Consider the following 20739-nt stretch of genomic DNA (forward strand, 5'->3'; position numbering starts at 1 on the left):
AGATAGATAGATAGATAGATAGATAGATAGATAAGTCCAAACTGTATGAGGATGAGCAGAAGGAACAATAAAGACAATAAAGTTGAACCTAATTCAATATAATTTTACTACTATAATCACAAAATTTGACTATTAGAAATGTTTAATCATTGATACTATCATATTTCATACGTCATTATCAGTAGAATGACCTATTTTTATGGAGATTTGTGGTACAAAATAGAGGAAATTTATGACAGACTAGAGGATATTTATGTTTAAGATAGATAGATAGATAGATAGATAGATAGATAGATAGATAGATAGATAGATAGATAGATAGATAGATAGATAGATAGATAGATAGATAGATAGATTATTTTGCAATCTTAGCTGCGTTGATTGCACAAAACAGAAAAATCTAATAATTATAAGAACTAATCAAAGACAGACTAAACACATTTCAGGCGACAGGGTAATTTACTATAATTTTGTATTTCAAAAATACAAAAATGTCAACTGTTTTCACTTAAAATAACTATAATAAGGACTGATATTTTGATATAAATACAACAAAGTCACAGTCCCATCAAAATGTTATCATGACACATTCACACTATAATTGGTTAAGCTGACACACGTCTGGTGACATTTTTGGAATATTATGCACACAGTTTAGGGTTTTAGTGGCTTGTGATGATGCCTGCTGTGTGTAATATTGAGCTGAGAGCTGCTGTGGCTGTGATTCCTGTTATAACCAGAGGTAGGAGGACACTGGTGCGTGGTGTCCGCCCCTCTCTGAGAAGTAAAGAGTTAACGGAGCGGTGGGTTTGCCTATTCTCCTGCTGTGAGTGACGCGATCATCTCTCTTATCCCTCAACTTTGCCTGTTGCCAGACCAGGCAGCCGAGGTGGACGCTGGCTATCACCGCTGACATTCTCACCGCGATCAATCCACCAGAAAAAAAAACAAAAAAAAAACCAAAAGAAACAAATCCACGTTTCCCCTTCTAACCTTATTTATTCCATCCTGCCGCCGACTTTTCACCGCAGGCTGCGATTCCGTAACGATGATTCTGAGTTTTTCCTTCCATCGGACTCCCCGATGTTGTGCAGTCTACTACACGAAAGCGTGAATCTTTTTTTTTTTTTTTTTTTTTTTTGAGTGAAGAGGTGGATCTTCCCGGATACGGCGAGGGGGTTCCTTATATGAAATAATCAAAAAGAAAGAAGACATCCACGGAAATCCCCACAAATACAAAATGCCAAGGAGGAAACAAGAAGCGCCCAAACGCGCTGCAGGTACGTAACTAGAATGTGCGTAAAAATAAGCGTTACCGTGTCCAAGCTGCGGATGTTACATTTGTTTGTAAAGCTCCACTTTACAGTCACCGCATTTCCGTTTCCACTTAAGTGTTTTTTTTTCGCTCTCTTGGCTACTCTTCTCCTAGAAAATGTTACCTTTTGTCTTTTTTAAAGCGGGTTTGTGTACAGGGCTCGTGTGTTTCTGCGTTTCCACGCTGTAGCAGCCATCGGGATGAGTTCAACTTCCCTATTGTTCCAAACTCCCTCCCGATCCCAACTGCCAGCCGAATTCGATCTGTTAGAGTAAAAGCCTTTTTGGAAAAATAAGCAGTGTTTTCTTGGTGGTGAGTGCCCGAGGCGTGCCATGAGTGGAGCAGAAGGGCTTTGTGCGCATTTGATCCGAGCGCATAACTTCTTTGCACAAGCGAGAGAGAGAGAGAGAGAGAGAGAGCTCTACCTCCGAGTTTTTCTTTCTTTCTTTTCTTGGGATAAGATAAACAGTTTTGGAGTAGACAATGGGGTTCCGTGGGCTGGAAGGAGCCATAATCGACAGTTGCCATGTCTGATTTGACGGTTGATTGATTGGCTGTCATGCGGCTTTGATCTGATCCTTCCCGATTTGCATCAGAAAATCACTTCCCACCATGTGTTGCAGGCCCCTGACGTCACGTTTAAACCACTTTGAAAGGCCCTGTGTACTTTTTTTTTTTTTGCTCACACACGCATACACACACTTTCTATCACTCTGATGGTCAAGTGACTCACGAAAAAAGTGAAAGAAAAAAGTATGGAGGGGGACAAAGTGGTTTCACAGTGAGACATCACACACACAAACAGACACTTCCAGCAGAGAACATCACACTCCCATGTGCACATGCTCACTTGTTCACTTTGAACACACACACACACACACACACACAGTGGCACTCATACAGTGGGGTGGAGGAGGCGGGAGGAGTGGGTTAGGGGTTGTAAAAGGAGCCGTGTGCTATGTAATGGAGGGGAGGAATGGGTTTGCTCTGTCAGACCGGGCCGTCACAACGGCTTTGTTTCATGTTTGATTTAATTGTCTCTCCCCTGACAGGCCCATTCATCAATGGCTTTAATGGTCAATCAGAGACAGGCTGAGTGAGTGCTCCCATTCTGTTTAGCCATAAGCTGGCCTGGGCTTTTATTTCATCAAAATGCCCCAGCCTAATGTACATGCTCACTGGCTCAGAGTGGCCGCGGGGAGCACATAAAGAATGACTGAAAGCTTTCTGATTTCAGATCAGTGAGAAGGATGTTTTTTTTCTTTCTTTCTTTCTCCTCCTCATCTCCTCCTCTACTCTCTCCTCCCTGCTACACTGCCTGCTCCTCTGTTGACGAAAGGGAATAAAAGGCTGTAATGTAGATCGTTTTGTGTTTTTAGAAAACAACTTTTTCTCCCTGAAAACCACGCTTCTTTGTTCATTCATTCATCTATTCATTTCTTCATTTTTTTCATGCTCCCCTTCCACCCCTGTCAGTCAGCCCGTGCAGCTGCAAGTTATAAAGTTGTCAACTGTTCAGTGGCACACAAAGGGTGATGATGAATTGATTGCAGCACAGAGCATGGTGATAGAGAGAGCAAAGAAAAGGATGACAGATGATGGGCCTTGATTAGGGACTTAGGGGGAGAGTCAGCCCACTGCAACCTTGAGACTTGCATGAAAAATCTACCCCCCCACTACACACACACACACACACACACACATACACAACACTTACCCACCCTGCTTTGCTCTCTCATTGTCTCTCCAACACTCTCTCTCAGCTTCTCCCTCTCTTTCTTTCCTGTCTGAGAGGGTTTCTCTCTCCTCAGTAGAAAACTTGTTTTGCCTGCTTCATTAGCGTTGGTCCAATTAGCCGTGAGGCTGATGGAGTCCTGACAGGCCCTGTGATTGGAGATGACAAGCTCGGGGTGCCCGGCCCAATGAGGTTTGCCACCACTTTGATGTAATCAACTTGATATTACACAGAGCCGCTCGCCTTTGGTTGTGCTGTAACTCAATTTTCTGCTGCAGGTGACAAATGGGCCTGCGTACCTGGGTCAGGTCTGAGTGCTCTTAACAACCAAGGGCAGCTGGCCACGTAAACAGCCGAAGCAAACATGAGCTAGAGAGGGAGAGGGAGACTTTCCCGGCTCTGGACCTCCCTCCTGTGTGGCTAGCCATTTGCTTTGCCACGAGCTTTGGACCCGAAGCGGTTGAAATGGCTTCAGAAAGTTGAAGCACTCCGTCGACTTAACAGGAAGTCAACGTCAGCTTAGCAACATGCAGGCAAAGACGTGGCTATTTCCTTGGAATCTCTAAGCTGTTCAGTATGTCTGCAGAAAGGATGCAGTGTATTTACAGTATTTAGAGTGTAGCATGTGTCAGTGTCACCACGGAGAAATCCACCCTGGCTTCTTCTCCGTCAAAAACTGGGGCCATTTGCGTAAGAGTGAGTATGAGAGAGAGTCGGATATAGAAGGAGAAGGGAGGGGAGTTAGTCTGATTTGGACACGACTCCACAGCAACAGTTTCTTCTTTCTGCAGGGTCAGGATTATAGCTGCCAGACTGGCAGCCATCACTCATGTCTGTCTGTGAGTGTGTGTGTGTGTGTTTGTGTGTGTGTGTGCGTACACTCAAATCAGTGAACATGCACTTTCAGATTTTTTGTGTTTGATGTGTTTGTGGTTTGGCTCGTGATACCAATGAAAGGAATGGTAACTGTAGACCACCTGCTGAGGTCAGGCCATAATTCTCTGAACCCTGCAGGCCTAAAGCTTCTTCTTCTCCTCCCATCTCTCTGTCTTTTGCACATCACCTATGTAGCCTGTGCCAATTTTGGAAACTCAAGACATAGACAAACATGGAGTGTTGACTCCAGTAAAGACACAAGCATTTACAGCACACATTGCAGACACATGCACACGTGTTGTGACTGGGTTGTAAAAGCGTCAAGTCGAATGAAGTAAGCTGCTTTTATATCTGTCTGCCTTCCTGTTGTTTATGTGTGAAAAGCATGCCCTTACGGAAGCAGCAGGAGAGCTCACAATTGTTCGGCCGACATACGCACTGACAGCACCAGCGAGCTTTAACAACAATACGCCTCCACCGGCGTTGTTTGCAGGTGCGAGCGAGGTAAATGTTTTGGCCTTGCAGGCCTCGTTGCTAATGAAAGTCCTGTGGCTGGATTCCGGCGAGGTTGAGTCACGTCTGTGATCTATGTGTCTGATAAGTGCATACCTAATGAGGCTGTGAGCACCAGTGGAAGGAGGAGGAGGACGGCTGACAGAGTGTTTCCCACAGGTATTGACAGACGCCTTTTTGTTTTTGCCATAGGCCTTGACTCCATAAATCCTGCCTGTGTAATGATAACAGTGCCACCCTGCCAGCAAGTGACTGAAAGAGAGAGTGTAAGAGAAGAGAGAAAGAGGGCAGGGGGGGAGGAAGAGGAGGAGGTCCTGGTGGTGGGGAAGATGAGGAGAAGAAGAGCGGGGGCGGTGTAATGGGCTTTCTCTCCTTTTTAACACACACTTGGCAGATGTCAAGCCATAGGGTTGGGCTCTAGGAGAGAAAAAGGAGTGTAAGTGCTGTAGTAGTGTCACAAATAGAAAACCGTTAGCCATCCACTCTTCCCTTTCAGCTTTCAGTGTGCTTTCAGCCGAGGTTTTTCAGACAAGACTGCTGTCTGGGCACTGAGTCGGAGGCTTTGTAAAAATAGTCCCACTGCTGTTGTGATAGATGCAGCTGCATTGTGGCGACAATTGGGACAGGCTGGATCCCTCCAACCCCACAAACCCTCCCGCCACCCCCTCCCAGAGGTAGACAGCGTTAGAGCCTGGTGGGATGTGTGCTCTTTTTCGGGGAAACTGAGCCGCTCCGTTCTTCAGGGGTCCTGAAACCCAATCCAGGAGGAGAATAGCCTGGCCATGCCAGAGAGCCGATTTCCTTTTCAACAGAGTCATTTATCACTGACCCACCCTTCGCTTCTGACACGGTGACATGTGTCATTTATCAAACAGGCTTTACCAGACACACAGAGGAGGGAGGTGGAGAGGGGGCAGAGAGGAAGAGAAAGAGAGAGTGAAAGAGGGGAAAACAAGACACAGAGTGGACTGAGAGAAACAAAGAGGAGAGGAATGGAGAATGAGGTGTAGAATGGGTTCGCGAGAGACACACAAACAGTCGCCTGTATGTGTGTGTGTGTGTGTGTGTGTGAGAGAGTTTTTCCAGGGAAGAGTGAGTTTTCCTGAAACCCTTGAGGAGAAGCGTTTGGGAGGGGAGATTTTTGCGAGATGACAGGGAGGATTGAGTTACACTGAGTTGTGTTTTGATGAGTGACAGAATGTTCTTCCATGACACGTCTCTGGATGTCTGAATGAAAGGGAGAAATATGCTTTGTGAGTACACAAGTCCGACAAGTGTGTTAGTGTTGTTTACTCATAATATATGCACAAGGAGCACGCGCAGAGGCAATGTGGAGGTGTGTGTGTGTGTGTGTGTGCGTACTCGCGGCCATATGGCGTCAATGTTTAATGCTGTATGAGTGTGTGTGTGTGTGTATGTGTGTGTGTGTGCTGCTCCCTGATGAACAGGGCTGACAGGTATCACTCATGCAGCAGCCTGGCCTTTAAATGAACCCGAGCTGCTCTGCTCTCCCGTGGCCCTAACAGGCTCTCTCCAAGATGGATGCTTCTTTAAAAATCAGATTAATGATGGATACCAGGCTTATAGTGCCATTTATCATGAAGAATATTATTTAGGCCGGCCGTGTATGGCTGTAACTGGAGAGCCAGGACGAGAAGAAGCAGGGTGGAAAGCCTTAGACAGACACTCACTGTGTGATGGATGGCTGAGCGCTCTCTCTGAGTGTTACGAGACACCAGTGCCGCAGCAGTAAGCCATAATCAGATAGCCCAGGGATGTTTATCCCGCAACTACACTACCCAGATTGCCTTGCCTGGAGGGTTGCTTTATGAAAGGTATAGTCCGTCATTATTATCATCTTTTAAAAGTTAGCACAATCCTGAAAAAAAAAACAACTCCAGACACTGAAGGGCACGTGGAAGCTTTTATGGAGTTTATTGCAATTATGCTTTATAAAATGATCCATTGGATTCACTATGACTGACTGTAATGGTTACCGCAAAGTTTCCATTTTGTTTTGCCCAGAAGAGTCCCCAGACCAGCGTCATTCCCCAACATTCATGAATAAAAGTGCAGTGAGAGGTCAAGGCAAGGCCAGCTCTGCTGCTGTTACAGAAAAGTGAGGAGAAAAAAAACTGTTGTTTTGTTTTTTTTGTCGTCTTCATGTTCCCTACCTCCTCCTCCCTCCTACACACTACTGTGATTTATGGTGGCCATCCATCTTCAAGCTGCGTCCATCACCTCCTCGTTGCTAGGCGATCATGGCAGCAGCTGTGTGTTGAGAGAGGGGTTTGGTCGTCCCACTCCCCAGGCCCGGTTTTATTCCCCTCGCCCTGTACCCTAAATTTCGATTTTAAACACGCTCCCGTTTTAGTTCCAGCAGTAAAACTGAAACTTCATCCCAGAGCCCAACGCTCAGTCTAGTCAGAACTTTAACCCCAGCATCACCTCTTACTTTGCAAATTAAAATCTGCAATTGAATTTTCAAGTGTAGCTCTGTATGATTTTTATTATTATTTACACTTCAGCTTTAATGTCAGATTTACAGTAATGCAGGTCCCAAAACTTAAAGAAAAAACAGCATTTCACTTCTGATTTTCTGTCATATTTGCCAGTCATGTCAATATTTTACATAATTTCCTCAGCCTGCTTGTCAAAACTAGATACCTGTAAGTCCTGCTGTGTCACTCCCATGATATCACTTATGCAGCTTTATAACTCATTTCATACAGCAAAGAAAACAGGAACTGATAGAACAATAGAAGCACTCTGTTTACTGTGTAAAGAAACAAAAACATCTCACTTGTTATCTAAGGTATACAAAATTGTTTGACTTTGTTTCTACTGTGCTTGCTGCAGGTTTATTCCATGCAGACAAGTTTAACAAGCAGTTCAGGTATTCTACATGTCCAGGTAGTTTAGATTACTGGGTTAAAATTGACACGTTTATCACCACTGTTGGCTTCAGGCATCAAGCTCAGGCGTAAATCTGTGCTGTCTCGCTCCAAAACTGCAGGCTAGCAAAATGTTATAAGGCTTTAGCAATATATTTTAAAAAAAGACTCCAAAATGTCAAAAAGTCAGACTTACAGTACTCCTACTTTTGGACCTGTATTATCTACAATATCCTCAGCTTAGTTTTAAAAGTCAAGAGATTTCAGCCTCCTGCGTTACTGTTTTGTGCCCCATTCACACAGCCCAGTGACCTTTTAACAACATTGTGATATGAGGCCTAAACAGTTGAAAGAATGGGGGAATAAGCAGCAGTTCTGCTTCATGGAGCTTTTCTTGAGTGCTGCTCAAGTATTGCGTATATAAAGAGTGATGGAAAGAATGAGGCAGAGACGTAGGATAGTTGAAAGAAGTTTGACTGACTACGTATCATCAGACGAGACAGGCTTGATGTGCACGTCGGCCCGGAACACCGCCTTCCTGCCGAGCCTCAATCCTTGTTACTGCCCTTGGTTTTGCACCTGTGGAAGTAGTTTGTGTTGATTTTTTTCTTTTTGTTTGTTTTCATTTTGTTTATCGCTTATTGTGGCTGTTTCACACTGAGACGTTATGAGTTCAGTCGGCTCGTTCTCCTCTGTGTTAGAGTAAGTAATAGGAAGCCTTTATGTGTTTGCGACTCATCTCGCGTCAGATAAACCTGATGAATTTTCAGGTTTCGAAGGTCTGTATGTGCAGCTGGCAGCTTTGAGGTCCAGTCATAACACAGCAGCAACCAGCTGAGGGTTGAATCTATTCACTTTCTTTCTCTCTCTCTTCTCTTACTATGTGCATTGACAAGGTTCAGCCCTAAGCTTTGCCTGGGGCCAGAATGATCTCTCTGTTTTTCCCATCTCCCATATCACACATCCTGCACTACAATCGGCGGACACAATGTATTCACAGTGCCATCAGGGGGTAGAGAACACACACAAATAAAAACTGACAAAGACATCCATGATCGCCTGTAACGCGATAGCCTGTGTAAGCACAACGTTATGCATTAAAAAACCTAGAAAGTGAGCTGCGCTCAGGTCATGTCTAGAAAAGAAAAAAAAGCGACTTATGTCAGGACTTGTTAATTTTTCAAATGGCCACAGATCACCTGTTACATTTTTTCTCGTGGGACTTTCAGCCAGCTTGTCGGGATCAAAGGGAAAAGAGGGAGAGAACTAAGTTTGATTGAGTGTGTTACTTTGACAAATGTGTACAAGAGAAAGGCATTTTAGGTATGGTACTGATCTGCCGCTATTTTGACAGAATGGGGCTGTTTTGGACTAAATTATTCTAATCTATTTAAAGAGTTTTAGACTGCTGGGAAACTTGAAAGAGAGTAAAAGGCGGTGGTTTTTTGTGTGGTATTTGTTTTTTTTTTATTGAGACTGAGGTGACTTCCTGTCCTGTAGTGTTCTGGAGCTGTTTCCTGTCAGTAAGAGCCCCCCGCTGAGGGGGCCGTGTTGGTTTAAGGGCGTCAAGGTCCAGTTAAAATACTGTACACATGTCAAGACACACACGTCATGTTGTGATACAGTTTAACTCTCTCCTCTCAGAGTCCTGCTGTCTGATCCTCTGAATATCCCAACCAACATGGGATCAAAGGTCTTGGAGGCTGCTGTTAACATCCGTTTCTATTATCTTCAATTAAGTAATAATCTTGTCTATTGAAGAAATCGCATTATCGTCCATGGTTGCAGAATTCCTGCTTTGATTTTCTTGCTGCTTTTGAACAACGCCATTTTCCTTTATAGTAAGCTATAAGAGAACACGTTTGTGGATGTCCTAATTGTGTCATTGTGCGCTGTGCATGTGCTTTATGTATAAAGAGGTAATCAAGATATAAAACCCATACTAGTAATGCTTCTACAACAGCATTCATTTCTGTTTTAGTTTCTTAAAAATCCCTTTAAGATGTTAATGAAGCATTCTCTTTTCTATCTGCATAATATAATTTATTGTGCATGCTGTATTTATATTACAGATTATTTCATGTAAGAGGTGTATGCACTTGAAACTGATCTTTCTCTCACCGTGTTTTTCCACAATAATTTCAGGAAAATCACCTGAGATACGGTGCAATTTTTTTTCTCTACAATACACAGACATCTGTTGTCCATGCAGCACCTTTTTAGAGCAAAAAAAATAATAATAAAACACAGATGAAATATTGTACTGATGTTGACCACACAAAGGACTCCCCTTTTTAAAATCACGATGCCTCTGGCAAGGTTGCGTTTTTGACCAAGCAGTCATTTGAGTATGTGGTTCAGACACAGGTAGGATTTTTAATGACACATCCTGTTTACCCTGCTTCTGTTGGGTGTGATCTGGCTCGCAGACTGTTTCCCCAGCTGTGGAGGCCAAATCAGGAATATTCCCTTTGGTCATCAAGGGGCCCAATTTGAAAGAAAAAGGGGGACTGGATTTAGTTGTAGCTTGATGAGGAGATGTTGGTGTTTTTGCGAATTTATATATGCAAATGTGTATGCAGATTGAGTTTCTTTTTTTTTCAGCGGTAATTGCATACAGTAGAAGATTTCTTCTTCGGGAAACGTGCAGGATTCTCGGTTTAAAACGAAGCATCAGTGCTTTCAGCAGGAGAAATAACACATAGGACAGAGGGAAGGAGACGGAGACAGTGAAAGCCTCTGCTTCAGAAGCAGCCACAGTCCCTTCCTGCTTAATCACCCCCTGTCCCTGCCCTCTCTGTTGTTCCTGATCGTCAGAGCAGCACTGCAGTATTTCTATCAGATGATCTCTCCCTCCTCGTCTGCGGCCCTTATGTTTATGAAAATGATACTCCACAGGAATGCCTCCTGCATGCCAAGATGTCACTGTCTTTCCTCATCGCTCGCATCTACGTGCGTGTACGAATGTATTTGTGTGCGGGGAGGGTGTCATAACTGACTGACTAGCTTTATTTATATTTATAATTGTGTGGGGGTGTATTTGAGGTTGTGTACATTGAGGTGATATGTGTGTGTGTGTGTTTTTTGCATGTGAGACTTATATTCTCCACAGCTTGTGTGTTTTGTGTGAATTTGTTATTGCTATTTCTGTGTGAGCTGTGACTGAGATGTTGATTGTGTGAAAGTGCATCTCCTACCCTCCTTATCCAAGCTCCCCGCCCCTTCTTCTTCCCAAAAGGAATCATTCATGGAACCTAATGATTCTTGTCTTTCCTCCACATGGCATCAGCTCAGTTTATCATTACAAGAACACACACACTCGCCTTTTTTCCCCCCTCGTTCTCACACCCACACACTAGGAAAATTCATACATTGGCCCTACACCATATGTTTAGATATTAGTTAAGACTGCATCCAAGAGTACTGTTGTATTCATAATATTCATAATTTATTCTAAGGGAGCCTCTATACTCCCATCACCTTTTATTAGCTTGATAAATCACCTCTGTTGTCAGTCAAGGCAGGGAGAATAATTGGATGTGGTTGTCGCCCTGTGTGATGGATTATCAGTCATTGGGGATTAAATTAACAGATAGTGCTCAGACATAATGGTTTTTGTTTTGCATTTTAAATTGCCTGGGAGCACGGTTTGACTCTATAGGTTGTTATAGACGGACTATTGGACTTTTCTCCCCCTTTCTGTGCCATCTAAATGAGGAATATTTTCTTTTGGAGGAAGCAAAAGGTGACCTGAGAACTTGGTCAAGTGGTGCGCCATTTTCCCCTGATGCAAGCTGAGCATGGAAGTCAAGTAACAAACACGTTAGCTACCTCGTTCTGTCTGAGATTTTCTCTTTTAAATCCGAATCTGCTACAAATGTCACACAAAAAAGAAGCAGAAAGAGAAAGGAAAGTGAAAGGAAAGAGGGTGAAGGAAGTCACTTGGTAGCAGTGAGATATCTCCCTCGTATGTTTGCCCGAGCGTGAGCGATTTACCTCCTCGCCCCCTTCTCCTTCCTCCCAGACCCTCCCTCCCCTCCACATCCACATTATCATAATTGTGTCCAGAACATGAGGGGCCGGGGAAGTGATCATGTCATTTTATTTACACCCTGCTTGGCCCTTTTTACAAACGACATGCCACTGACTGCCAAGCGGACTGGGGCCCGACGACATCTTTTGATCAGGGCTGTCGGGGCCTATCAGTGGAGAATGGCAGGTAATGGATACCCAGTGACAAACCAAATCTCCGGGAGGACGGAGAGTGGGCCGCACCTGCCAGGTCTCCATTAGGCTGGCCTCTCAGTGGGGCTGCCTGCTGACTGTGCCCCCAGGGCCCAAATCAGACCAGCGCCAGCCGCATGGCTGCTTAGAGATTGGCTGTTAGCACTGGAAATGAGAGTTATTTCAGCTATGACATTTTTGTTTAGACTGGATGTGTGTGCGGGGGGCGGTGGAGGGGGGATGAAGGATTTAGTCACAGCATGTGTGTGTGTGTATGTGTGTGTGTGTGTGTGTGTGTGTGTGCGCCTGTTTGTGTCCGCTCACACAATCCTGACTGTGTGAGCGCTCAAACCATTAAAGCCTATACCTACAGGTTCTTCCTGTGGCATTTGTCTTAGTTTACAATATTGTCCAAATGGCCTCAGACCTGTCCACAGGCCATCCACTATTTTCAGAGATTATTTGTTTTTCCTTAAGTTGAGCGGTTTCGTGAGTGAGGTGGTCAGGAAATGAGGGGAGCAGGGGCCTGGTGACACGACGGAAGAAGGGGGTGAGTTGGTGGGTGAGTTGGCGTTTGGTGGGTGAACTCGTCGCCACAGGAGACACAGGCGTTTGTGTGTGTTGGCATGTGGGAGGGGGGAAGGTTAGTGGTGCACGCACACACAAATACATGTGCACACCCACACTTATCATCTCCCTCCATGAGAGCAGTGGGCGCCAACATGCAAAGTGACAGGCCACTTATGTATTGCCATCATGTTGGCGATCCTCGCTCTCACCTCGTCCTCTTTATCCCGCTCTTCTCTTCATCTCATTTTATTCTTCCCTTTATTTTGTTCATTATTTTCTCCTTTTCAGTTTTTTATGATGTATTATGTTTGACATTTAAGACCTGTTTGGACTGAGATCTGCTTTTAAGATTACAGTTTGAACCAGCAGTATTGACTGCCTCCTACATATTAAGAAACTAATGAACTCACTTCAGTCCAGATGACACCGTGGGATGTCTATTCAACATATCAAAATGTCATCAATGGAATTCTGACATCCCTTTCTTGAAATTCGTCAAGATCTGCTCTTTGCCTGTGTGTGTGCGAGTGTGTCAGTATGTATGTGTGTGTAATCAGAGAAGAGGCAGATGAAGAGGCGTCAGACATATTAACTGACAGATGGAGGTTGATCCAACTCATTTATTACCCCAGAGGAGAATGCCACAGTGAGATTGGGCTTCATTAATTTCAGATTTAGTTTTCATTTCAAGCTGTTGCGCCCTGAGATAAATAAAATGGTGCATTATGTTTTTGCCAAGATATTTCTTTTTTGTTTTCCTCCAATAGAAGGAGTGAAAAGAGGGGAGGCATAAGTTCCGTGTGGCTGGGGTAGTATATAAATACAGGCTCGCCTAGAGGAAAATAACACCTCAACGGTTGATGAGGTGAAATGGGATGACTGTAATTTCTCAGCTCAGCTTTAAAGGCTCCCACACAGATGGCTCATTTATCCCTGGGAGTCCTCGGGCACACATAGCAGGGAAACTTTTTCTCCAGTTATTCTAACATAGCGTGTTCACTCCCTGCAATTTAACTCATCTATTTCCTTCTCTCTTTGTCTCCATTCTCCTTGCAGCCTATTCTCCCGAGGAGCTGACAGAGCGAGCTGTGGAGGATGAGGAAGCAGAAGCAGACGACCTGCCCTCAGCCCCGCAGGATGACCTTCCCATGAAAGATGAGTTTGTGGAGCAAAGTGTAGGGACTGCCAAGGAGCAGGCATGTGACCAGGAATCAGCTGAGGCCACAGAGCTCTCGGGACAAGAGATGGACAGTGAGTCACACGTGAGTGAGACCAGTGATCGCCTCTCAGACTTCGAGAGTCCCTCCAGAAAAGTTGAGGGAAACTTGGTCACAGCATCTCTGAATGCTGGCACTAAGACACCTCCTATAGCCATGGACACCTTAGAGCAAATGAAGGCTATCTACTCCAGCTTCCTGACCAGCCCCTTGTGGTCACCACTGAATTTTAATTCCACACCGCCGCCAACACAGTCTTCAGCTTCTACAGAGAAGCCAACTCGCAGCAACAGCACTAGTAGCAGCAGTAGCTGCAGCAGTGGTAGCTATGACTGGCACCAATCTGCAGTGGCAAAGACACTACAACAACATCCTCCTCAGAGCCGTCACCCTCCTCAGTCTGAGCCCAGCCTCTTTAGTACAGTCCAACTCCACAGGCAAAACCCAAAGCTGTTTGGCTCAATCTTCACTGGGGCCAGTAAATTCCGCTGTAAGGGCTGCAGCGCTGCTTATGACACTCTGGTGGAGCTGACTGTTCACATGAATGATACAGGCCACTACCGTGATGACAACCAGGACAAGGCAGGCAGTGGCGCAAAGCGCTGGTCTAAACCACGAAAGCGGTCCCTGTTGGAGATGGAGGGGAAGGAAGATGCCCAGAAGGTTTTAAAGTGCATGTATTGCGGCCACTCTTTTGAATCCCTTCAGGACCTCAGTGTCCACATGATCAAGACCAAACACTACCAGAAAGTGCCTCTGAAGGAGCCCATGGCCCCTGTGGCAGCCAAAATCTTGTCTTCAAAGAAAAGGGGACTTGTGGGGTTGGACCTCACTGCCACACCACGCTCTAGAGAAGGAACCCCCAAAACTAAGCACTCGCAGCCAGACCTGAGCGAACCGTCACAGAAATCTTCCTCTGGCCCCTACACTACCCCTAATAACCGCTACGGCCACCAGAATGGTGCGAGCTACGCCTGGCAGTTTGAATCCAACAAATTCCAGATCCTTAAGTGTATGGAGTGTGGGAGTTCCCATAATACACTTCAAGAGCTGAGGACCCACATGATGGTGACAGGACACTTCCTGAGGGTGACCAGCTCTGTGGCAAAGAGAATTAAAACACTTCCAGAGGCCACTTCCCCAAATCCTGGGAGAGTTACCACACCTACTGAACAGAGGGTCCAGTCTGTACCACTCGCACCCTCCACCTTCTCTCCTTCACCTCTTCAAACTACCATAACTCCCCCTGCCACCTCTCCTCCTCTCAAGGAGATCAAGAAAGAGGAGATTGAGGAGGAGTGCACTAAGGAAGAGGCTGAACATGAGAAGCAGGTTGCAGTTACTGTTGGTAAGGAGGAGGATGCTGAGAGGGAGGAAAAATACGACATTTCAAAGTATAGCTATCTTACTGAAGAAGACCTGAAGGAGAGCCCTAAAGGGGGATTTGATATTCTCAAATCACTGGAAAACACTGTGACATCAGCCATCAATAAGGCGCAGAGTGGGAATCCAAGCTGGGGGGGCTACCCCAGCATCCATGCAGCGTATCAGTTCCCCAGTGCCCTCAAGCTCCAACAGGGCAGCATGGAAAAGAACTCACAGATGAAGTTCTTGTTCAATGGCGCTGACGGATCACTGTCCTCCCTCGCCAAGAACCAGCCCCTCATTTCCCCACCACTTAGTCAGTCCTCCCCCTTTCCCAGCAACAACTTCCAGGCAATGGAGGATCTAGTGAAAAAAGTGACTGAGAAAGTAGCAAAAGTAGAGCAAAGGGTTAAGCAGTTGTCTCCAAAGAGGGAGAACCAACTCTCCCCCTGCAGTAGCGATGCTGGAGAATCACACAACGGAGGAGAGGCTGACTCACCTCGGGAATGGAGGGAAGTTACTCCAGCCAATAGCGACAGGGGAAGCCATAGCGACAGAACATCCCCAGCTACAGAACCCAAGAGAGAATCAGCAGTCAAATCCCCACTTGCCTCCACGCTGAGATGCAGCACTGCTATTATCACTGGTCATACTCCTCCTGAGCAGCCCTTTGTCAACCCTCTAAGTGCTCTTCAGTCAGTAATGAACATTCATTTGGGGAAAGCAGCCAAGCCCTCTTTGCCAAACCAAGATCCCCTGAGCCTGCTCTCTAGGCTCAGCCAGAGCATGGCTGAGAAGGCCGCTGTGGCCACTCCACCGTCACAGACCAAAAAGACAGAAAGTGTAGTCAATAATAGTTTTTGCCAGCCCAGTGATGACCAGCCTATGGACCTCACAAAAGGGAAAAGTGACAGAGGAGGCTCTGTAGGCTCAGCCCCTCTCACACCCTCATCCACAGCCTCCTCCATCTCCCCCATCTCTGTTGTTACTCCTGCTAAACTAACTGTAGTCTCCCCCTACACGTCCACCAGTCCTCTACACGAAAACGCATTGTCTGATATATCAGACATGCTGAGAAACCTGACGCAGTCCCACCACGTCACAAAACCTCCTACACGGTCCCGGGTTACAGATAAAACTGAAGTTGTGGGCTCCACCCATGATGATGATGACGCATCCCTGCACGGTCACAAACGCAAAGGCCGCCACTCCAACTGGAACCCACAGCACCTCCTTCTTCTGCAGGCTCAGTTTGCCTCGAGCCTGAGGCAGACGTCGGAGGGGAAGTATATCATTAACGACCTCAGCCCACAGGAACGAATGCACGTATCACGTTTCACAGGTCTCTCCATGACCACCATCAGCCACTGGCTGGCTAACGTCAAGTATCAGCTAAGGAGAACGGGCAGGACCAAGTTCCTCAAGAACCTGGACTCTGGTCAGCCGATATTCTTCTGTAGCGACTGTGCCTCACAGATCCGAACCCCGGCAGCTTACGTATGCCACCTGGAAGCCCACCTGGGGTTCAGAGTCAGGGACCTAGCAAAGCTGTCCCCCAAACAGACTGTCAGGGAGTCCCACTCTCTCACTGAGAAACTGGTGCCCCTGGAGTCCTTCCTTTCTCCACAATCACAAGATGACTGCAGTAGTAACGGGGCAGTATACCGCTGCCAGCTCTGTGTCCGTAAGTTTGCCACTAAGCACGCCATCAAGCTTCACCTCAGCAAGAGCCATGGGAAGTCTCCAGAGGACCATCTGCTCTATGTGTGTGAACTAGAGAAACATTAATTTACTCGTAGCAGAAGACATACTGGAAAACATGTGTAGAATGACTGTTAAACAAAAAATTTAAACAGAATATCTGAAATGTGTCGTAATGCACAAAGATGCCATGAACTACTATTAAAATGTCAGCACAAGGTGTTTACATCTATTCGGCCTATACACATTTCTGATTTCTCTGTATTTCAAAAGACATTTATTTCACATCAGAATATACTGTAGGTCAAAGATATTCAGCTCCCTCAGTTCATGTGAGACGACTGAGAACAGATTATTTCATGTTCACGGTGAAACTTTTTGACTAGAAGGTCAGCTATTAACTTGAAATGTATTAACTTTATTGTATTTATTTTGTATTTTTGTGAGTTTGGTTTTGATTTGCTGGTAGACTGCATGTTTTACTGTTACATTTGTACAGTCCTGTCCTGTCCAGATTTTAAAAATGCCCTTTTAAACTGGTCATTTTTTAACATCTTAAAACAGCCAAATGCCTGGGAACGCTCCTGAAAAGAATCTGCCAAACAGCAGAAGTTCATTGCTTGTTTTTATAGTTTTCTCTGTACAGCCTATTGATTTTCTTGCTGATTGTAAACGCTGCCTTGTTCTTTATCATTGAGTAAGGGGCACTTAAAATCCAGGTCTGTGTAAAAATGTATATAGAGTGTGTAAGCTTACAATTTGCTGTTTAAATTATGCATACTTGTTATATTTCCTAATTTAAGAGGACTATGACTATCCACTGGTGCAGAGCCTTTGAAGAAGATTAAAAGGACACTGTTTTGCACAATAGTTTTATAAATGTTATTTGATAAAAAAAAAAAACAATACAGATATGTTAATGCCTTGTGCTTCTATGATTAAATTGAATTAACTGCTGCATAAAAAACATTGTTTTCTTTCATATTTACAAATCCGATATATTTGTAGATCAAGGTGCATTTTGAATTTAAAAAGCAACATTTCAACAAAGCAGTTTTATTTATGAAGAGAGATAAGACATTTTTGTCCGAAATGTAATTTTTAAAGTAATTTTCATCTGGATTGTTAGAATATTGCAGTACAAAAAAAAAAACACAAGTCACTCCCCCCAACTGTTGTGCCACAATGTTATGACTAAGCATTTACAAATCAGCTGACAGATTGCTTCCAAGGCTACATCTGCAGATACACTAAGCAGAACTTTAAAAACCCTTAACATTTTCCCGTGCAGTTGTCTTCACAAGCACATTTTGTCAAGTATTGTGAGTGATTTCTGTGCCGTCGCGTTGTTGTGGGGCGGACTCGAGAGGTGCGAGTGGTGCCACTGCCTGCGAGGCGTCTGGCAGGTGGTGTGTGCTGCATGTAAACCACCAGATGTTTCTGAAACGAGCCACTGGAGGAGGAGGAGGCAGGCGGGCTACAACAGCAGGCAGAGTGGGCTGATTACCACGGGGGCTTGGATGCCATCAGGAGCCCTGGGCACAGACAGCAGATCTGGCACACACCTGGACTCCAAGACTGTCCCTTGGAAAAAATAAAGCGGATCCTATATACGCGCGCTGAGACAAGCTGACAGTGGTGCAGAATGCACAGACAGGTGCTATTCCCTCAAAGCAGGCTTTTGGATCTAACAATATTACTGGCAGGTGTTGATGCTATCAGAGTAGTCACAATTCAGGCTCAGTGCCATGTAATGAGAAAGTTTTTTTTTTTTTTTTAATGTTTGTCAGTATGCGTGTGAAGGCGCACCCACACACATGCAAACACACACTTTGTTCTCCGATTTTTCAACCATCTACCTTAGTCTTATTTGAAGATGCCTGGGGACATCGTGTTCTTTCTGTTTGATGTTCCCAGGCTTTGCTTGTCATGACTGACTGACTGAGTGACTTGGGGCCGGGGAAGTTATCTGGTTACTATGGTGACGGCCATTTGCCCAGCCTCTAACCCTGCTCGCTCACTCAACAGAGGACAGCTCGAGTGCAGCACACCCATTTACTCTCTTAAATCTCATCATCTCGCTTCAGTTCCTCCCACCCGGGAACAGATTAATTAACACACACACACTGTGTCCTGACCCCGTCTTCTCACACAAACTCATTACCGCCTCAGACTTGCTCCCGGCCCTCCGACGTTTAGGATACATTTGTGAAACGTTGTGGGAGAACCCAGTGATGACTCACATCTGACAAGCAGAATAAAGCCCTTAACAAAGGATGATAATTGAAAGATGGGATTCAGGCCGGTAGCGATTGATAATGCAAATGAAAAAGGCTGAGCGGCCTTATTGAATATCTTGTGAGTTTCCAGAGCTTACAGAGTCCTTGCAGATATAAAATTATCTCTCACACATGATCAATTATTTTTTTCAACACTGTATGTGTTGATAATGCTTTAGGCTTAGTGATGGACTTGGGGTGAGGATGGTTGGGGGCGTTAATGAGATAGTTGACACTTTGGGGGTTAATGAGGGGCTGGAGGGAGAAGGCTAAATGATTGGACTTCTGCTCGAATGGGCATTATAGCTGCTGCTGCTGGAGAGCAATGTAGAAGCTGCAGATCTGCTGTAGCCAATTATTTAGTATGAAAAACACAAACCTCCTCTCGATTGTATTTTTCTGCGATAATAAAGAGGAGATTAGATGTGTTATCCATTGTTCTTTTGTCTTGACTATCCTTGAGGGTTGGGTAGTTATAGACGCCGATGCGCCTCAATGCTCCTAAAACAAAGTCAGCAGTGAAGGGGGAAGAAAGGAGGCGGACAGGACAGGGATAGGATAGGAGGACAATGAGTCCCCCCACTCCACCACTCCACAGATCTCCCATCAGCTCTTGTCATCCCTCTAATGAATATCAGTTAAATTGCTCTGTGGATCTGAGGAGTTTGGATGTCAATGTGATTTGTGTGAGTGTGGCGGATGGAGGGGCCCAGACTAATGAAAGGCGAGCCTAGCCTGACAGAGTGATGAGCATCAAGCCCATCAGACCAATCACACAAGAGTGGCTGACAGCGCCAACAGACAGACAGCTGAGGAGGAGAGACTATGTATTTAGGAAAACAAAATGGCTGCCAAAATAGTGGTGTATGTCCTTAGAGCACAATGATATATATCACTCCTGTCTCCGTGTATTTGCACAGTTGTGTAAATACGGCGCTGATACAGTCCACTAAGTTACGCACGACTATGTGTTTCTGAAAATCCATAAATTGTGATTTCAGCGAAGATTTATAGAAGACGGCCCTGTCCTGTGGTTTAATGCTTCGCGTTAATCAGGGAAAGTCTTAAAATATCAACAGGTTAAGAGGATAAAAAAAATGAGTTAACTGCTATTAAAAAGGAGCGACAAATCAAATGTTTCTCTACGTGTCTCGGGCCTGACATCACATTTGATAAACAGCCATGTTGTTGGGCAACAAATAAGCTCTGCATCTACCAAAATCCTGACATGCCAAGACGGAAAACAATGTAAGAAGCGTGACCAATTGGCCTCGATAGCAAAAGGTGACATGATGTCTTCTGACAGCAGTGCAGGAATCATGGGTGGAGCCAAGTTAGCTTCACCTTGGACCTCTGACCCATCACATGCCTACATGACAACCACTATAAAGAACCACTGACCTTTTTGGTGTCAAAGAAATAAAAAAATATCATAAAGTAAGCAAAGGTTCATAAAGGGGCAAGAGTTAGAGACAGTGAAAACACAGACTTCAGGAGAAAGAGACTAAAAAGGTGAGTTTAAGGTGATTTGATTTCCGAATGTGCCTCCTATAGTGGGTGCAGGTTTTCATGCTGCTGTGTTGCAGTGCTCTCTGCCGCTGCCTGAGATAGCTGTCAGAGGTATTTTGGTGTGATATCTGACAGATTTGCTAAAGACACTCGTCTCAGGGCAGTACTCTATATATCGTTAGTTTAATGCACAATGACATGACCAATTATAGCGAGCTCCATGCTCAAATAGCATGTCAAAACCTGTGTATCAATCCATTAGATCCTGTCTCCCATCACATTAAGTGGTACCTTTAGCTATCTGTTCGGCACGTAAAGAAAAATGCTGACAGAATGGAAAATCTGCAAGTGCTGTTCACAGAACTGATGTCTTTTGGAGAAGAAACCCCCCTCTCTCTCTCTTTTCTCTCTCTTCTTTCCTCTGCTTCTTTGTCTTTCCGTCTCTCTCCCTTTTCGCTGCTCTCTCTCTCTCTTGCTCATCCAAGCCACGGAGCGCAAAATGCATAAACAATACATCTAGATAATGGCCGGCATTGTTTAC

At 45.0% G+C, this 20739-nt stretch overlaps 1 protein-coding gene across 1 annotated transcript; it reads left to right on the plus strand.

The window, feature by feature from the left end:
* The first annotated feature begins 836 nt into the window (after positions 1 to 836).
* On the plus strand, positions 837 to 17377 carry tshz3a (teashirt zinc finger homeobox 3a). Its single transcript, XM_023299976.3, has 2 exons — positions 837 to 1280; positions 13184 to 17377. Exons 1-2 carry the CDS (start codon positions 1241 to 1243, stop codon positions 16495 to 16497), a joined length of 3354 nt encoding a protein of 1117 aa, XP_023155744.2. The 5' UTR covers positions 837 to 1240; the 3' UTR covers positions 16498 to 17377.
* The last annotated feature ends 3362 nt before the right edge of the window (positions 17378 to 20739 follow it).

This window comes from Amphiprion ocellaris, chromosome 3 (assembly GCF_022539595.1).
Source record: "Amphiprion ocellaris isolate individual 3 ecotype Okinawa chromosome 3, ASM2253959v1, whole genome shotgun sequence".
Classification (NCBI taxonomy): domain Eukaryota; kingdom Metazoa; phylum Chordata; class Actinopteri; family Pomacentridae; genus Amphiprion; species Amphiprion ocellaris.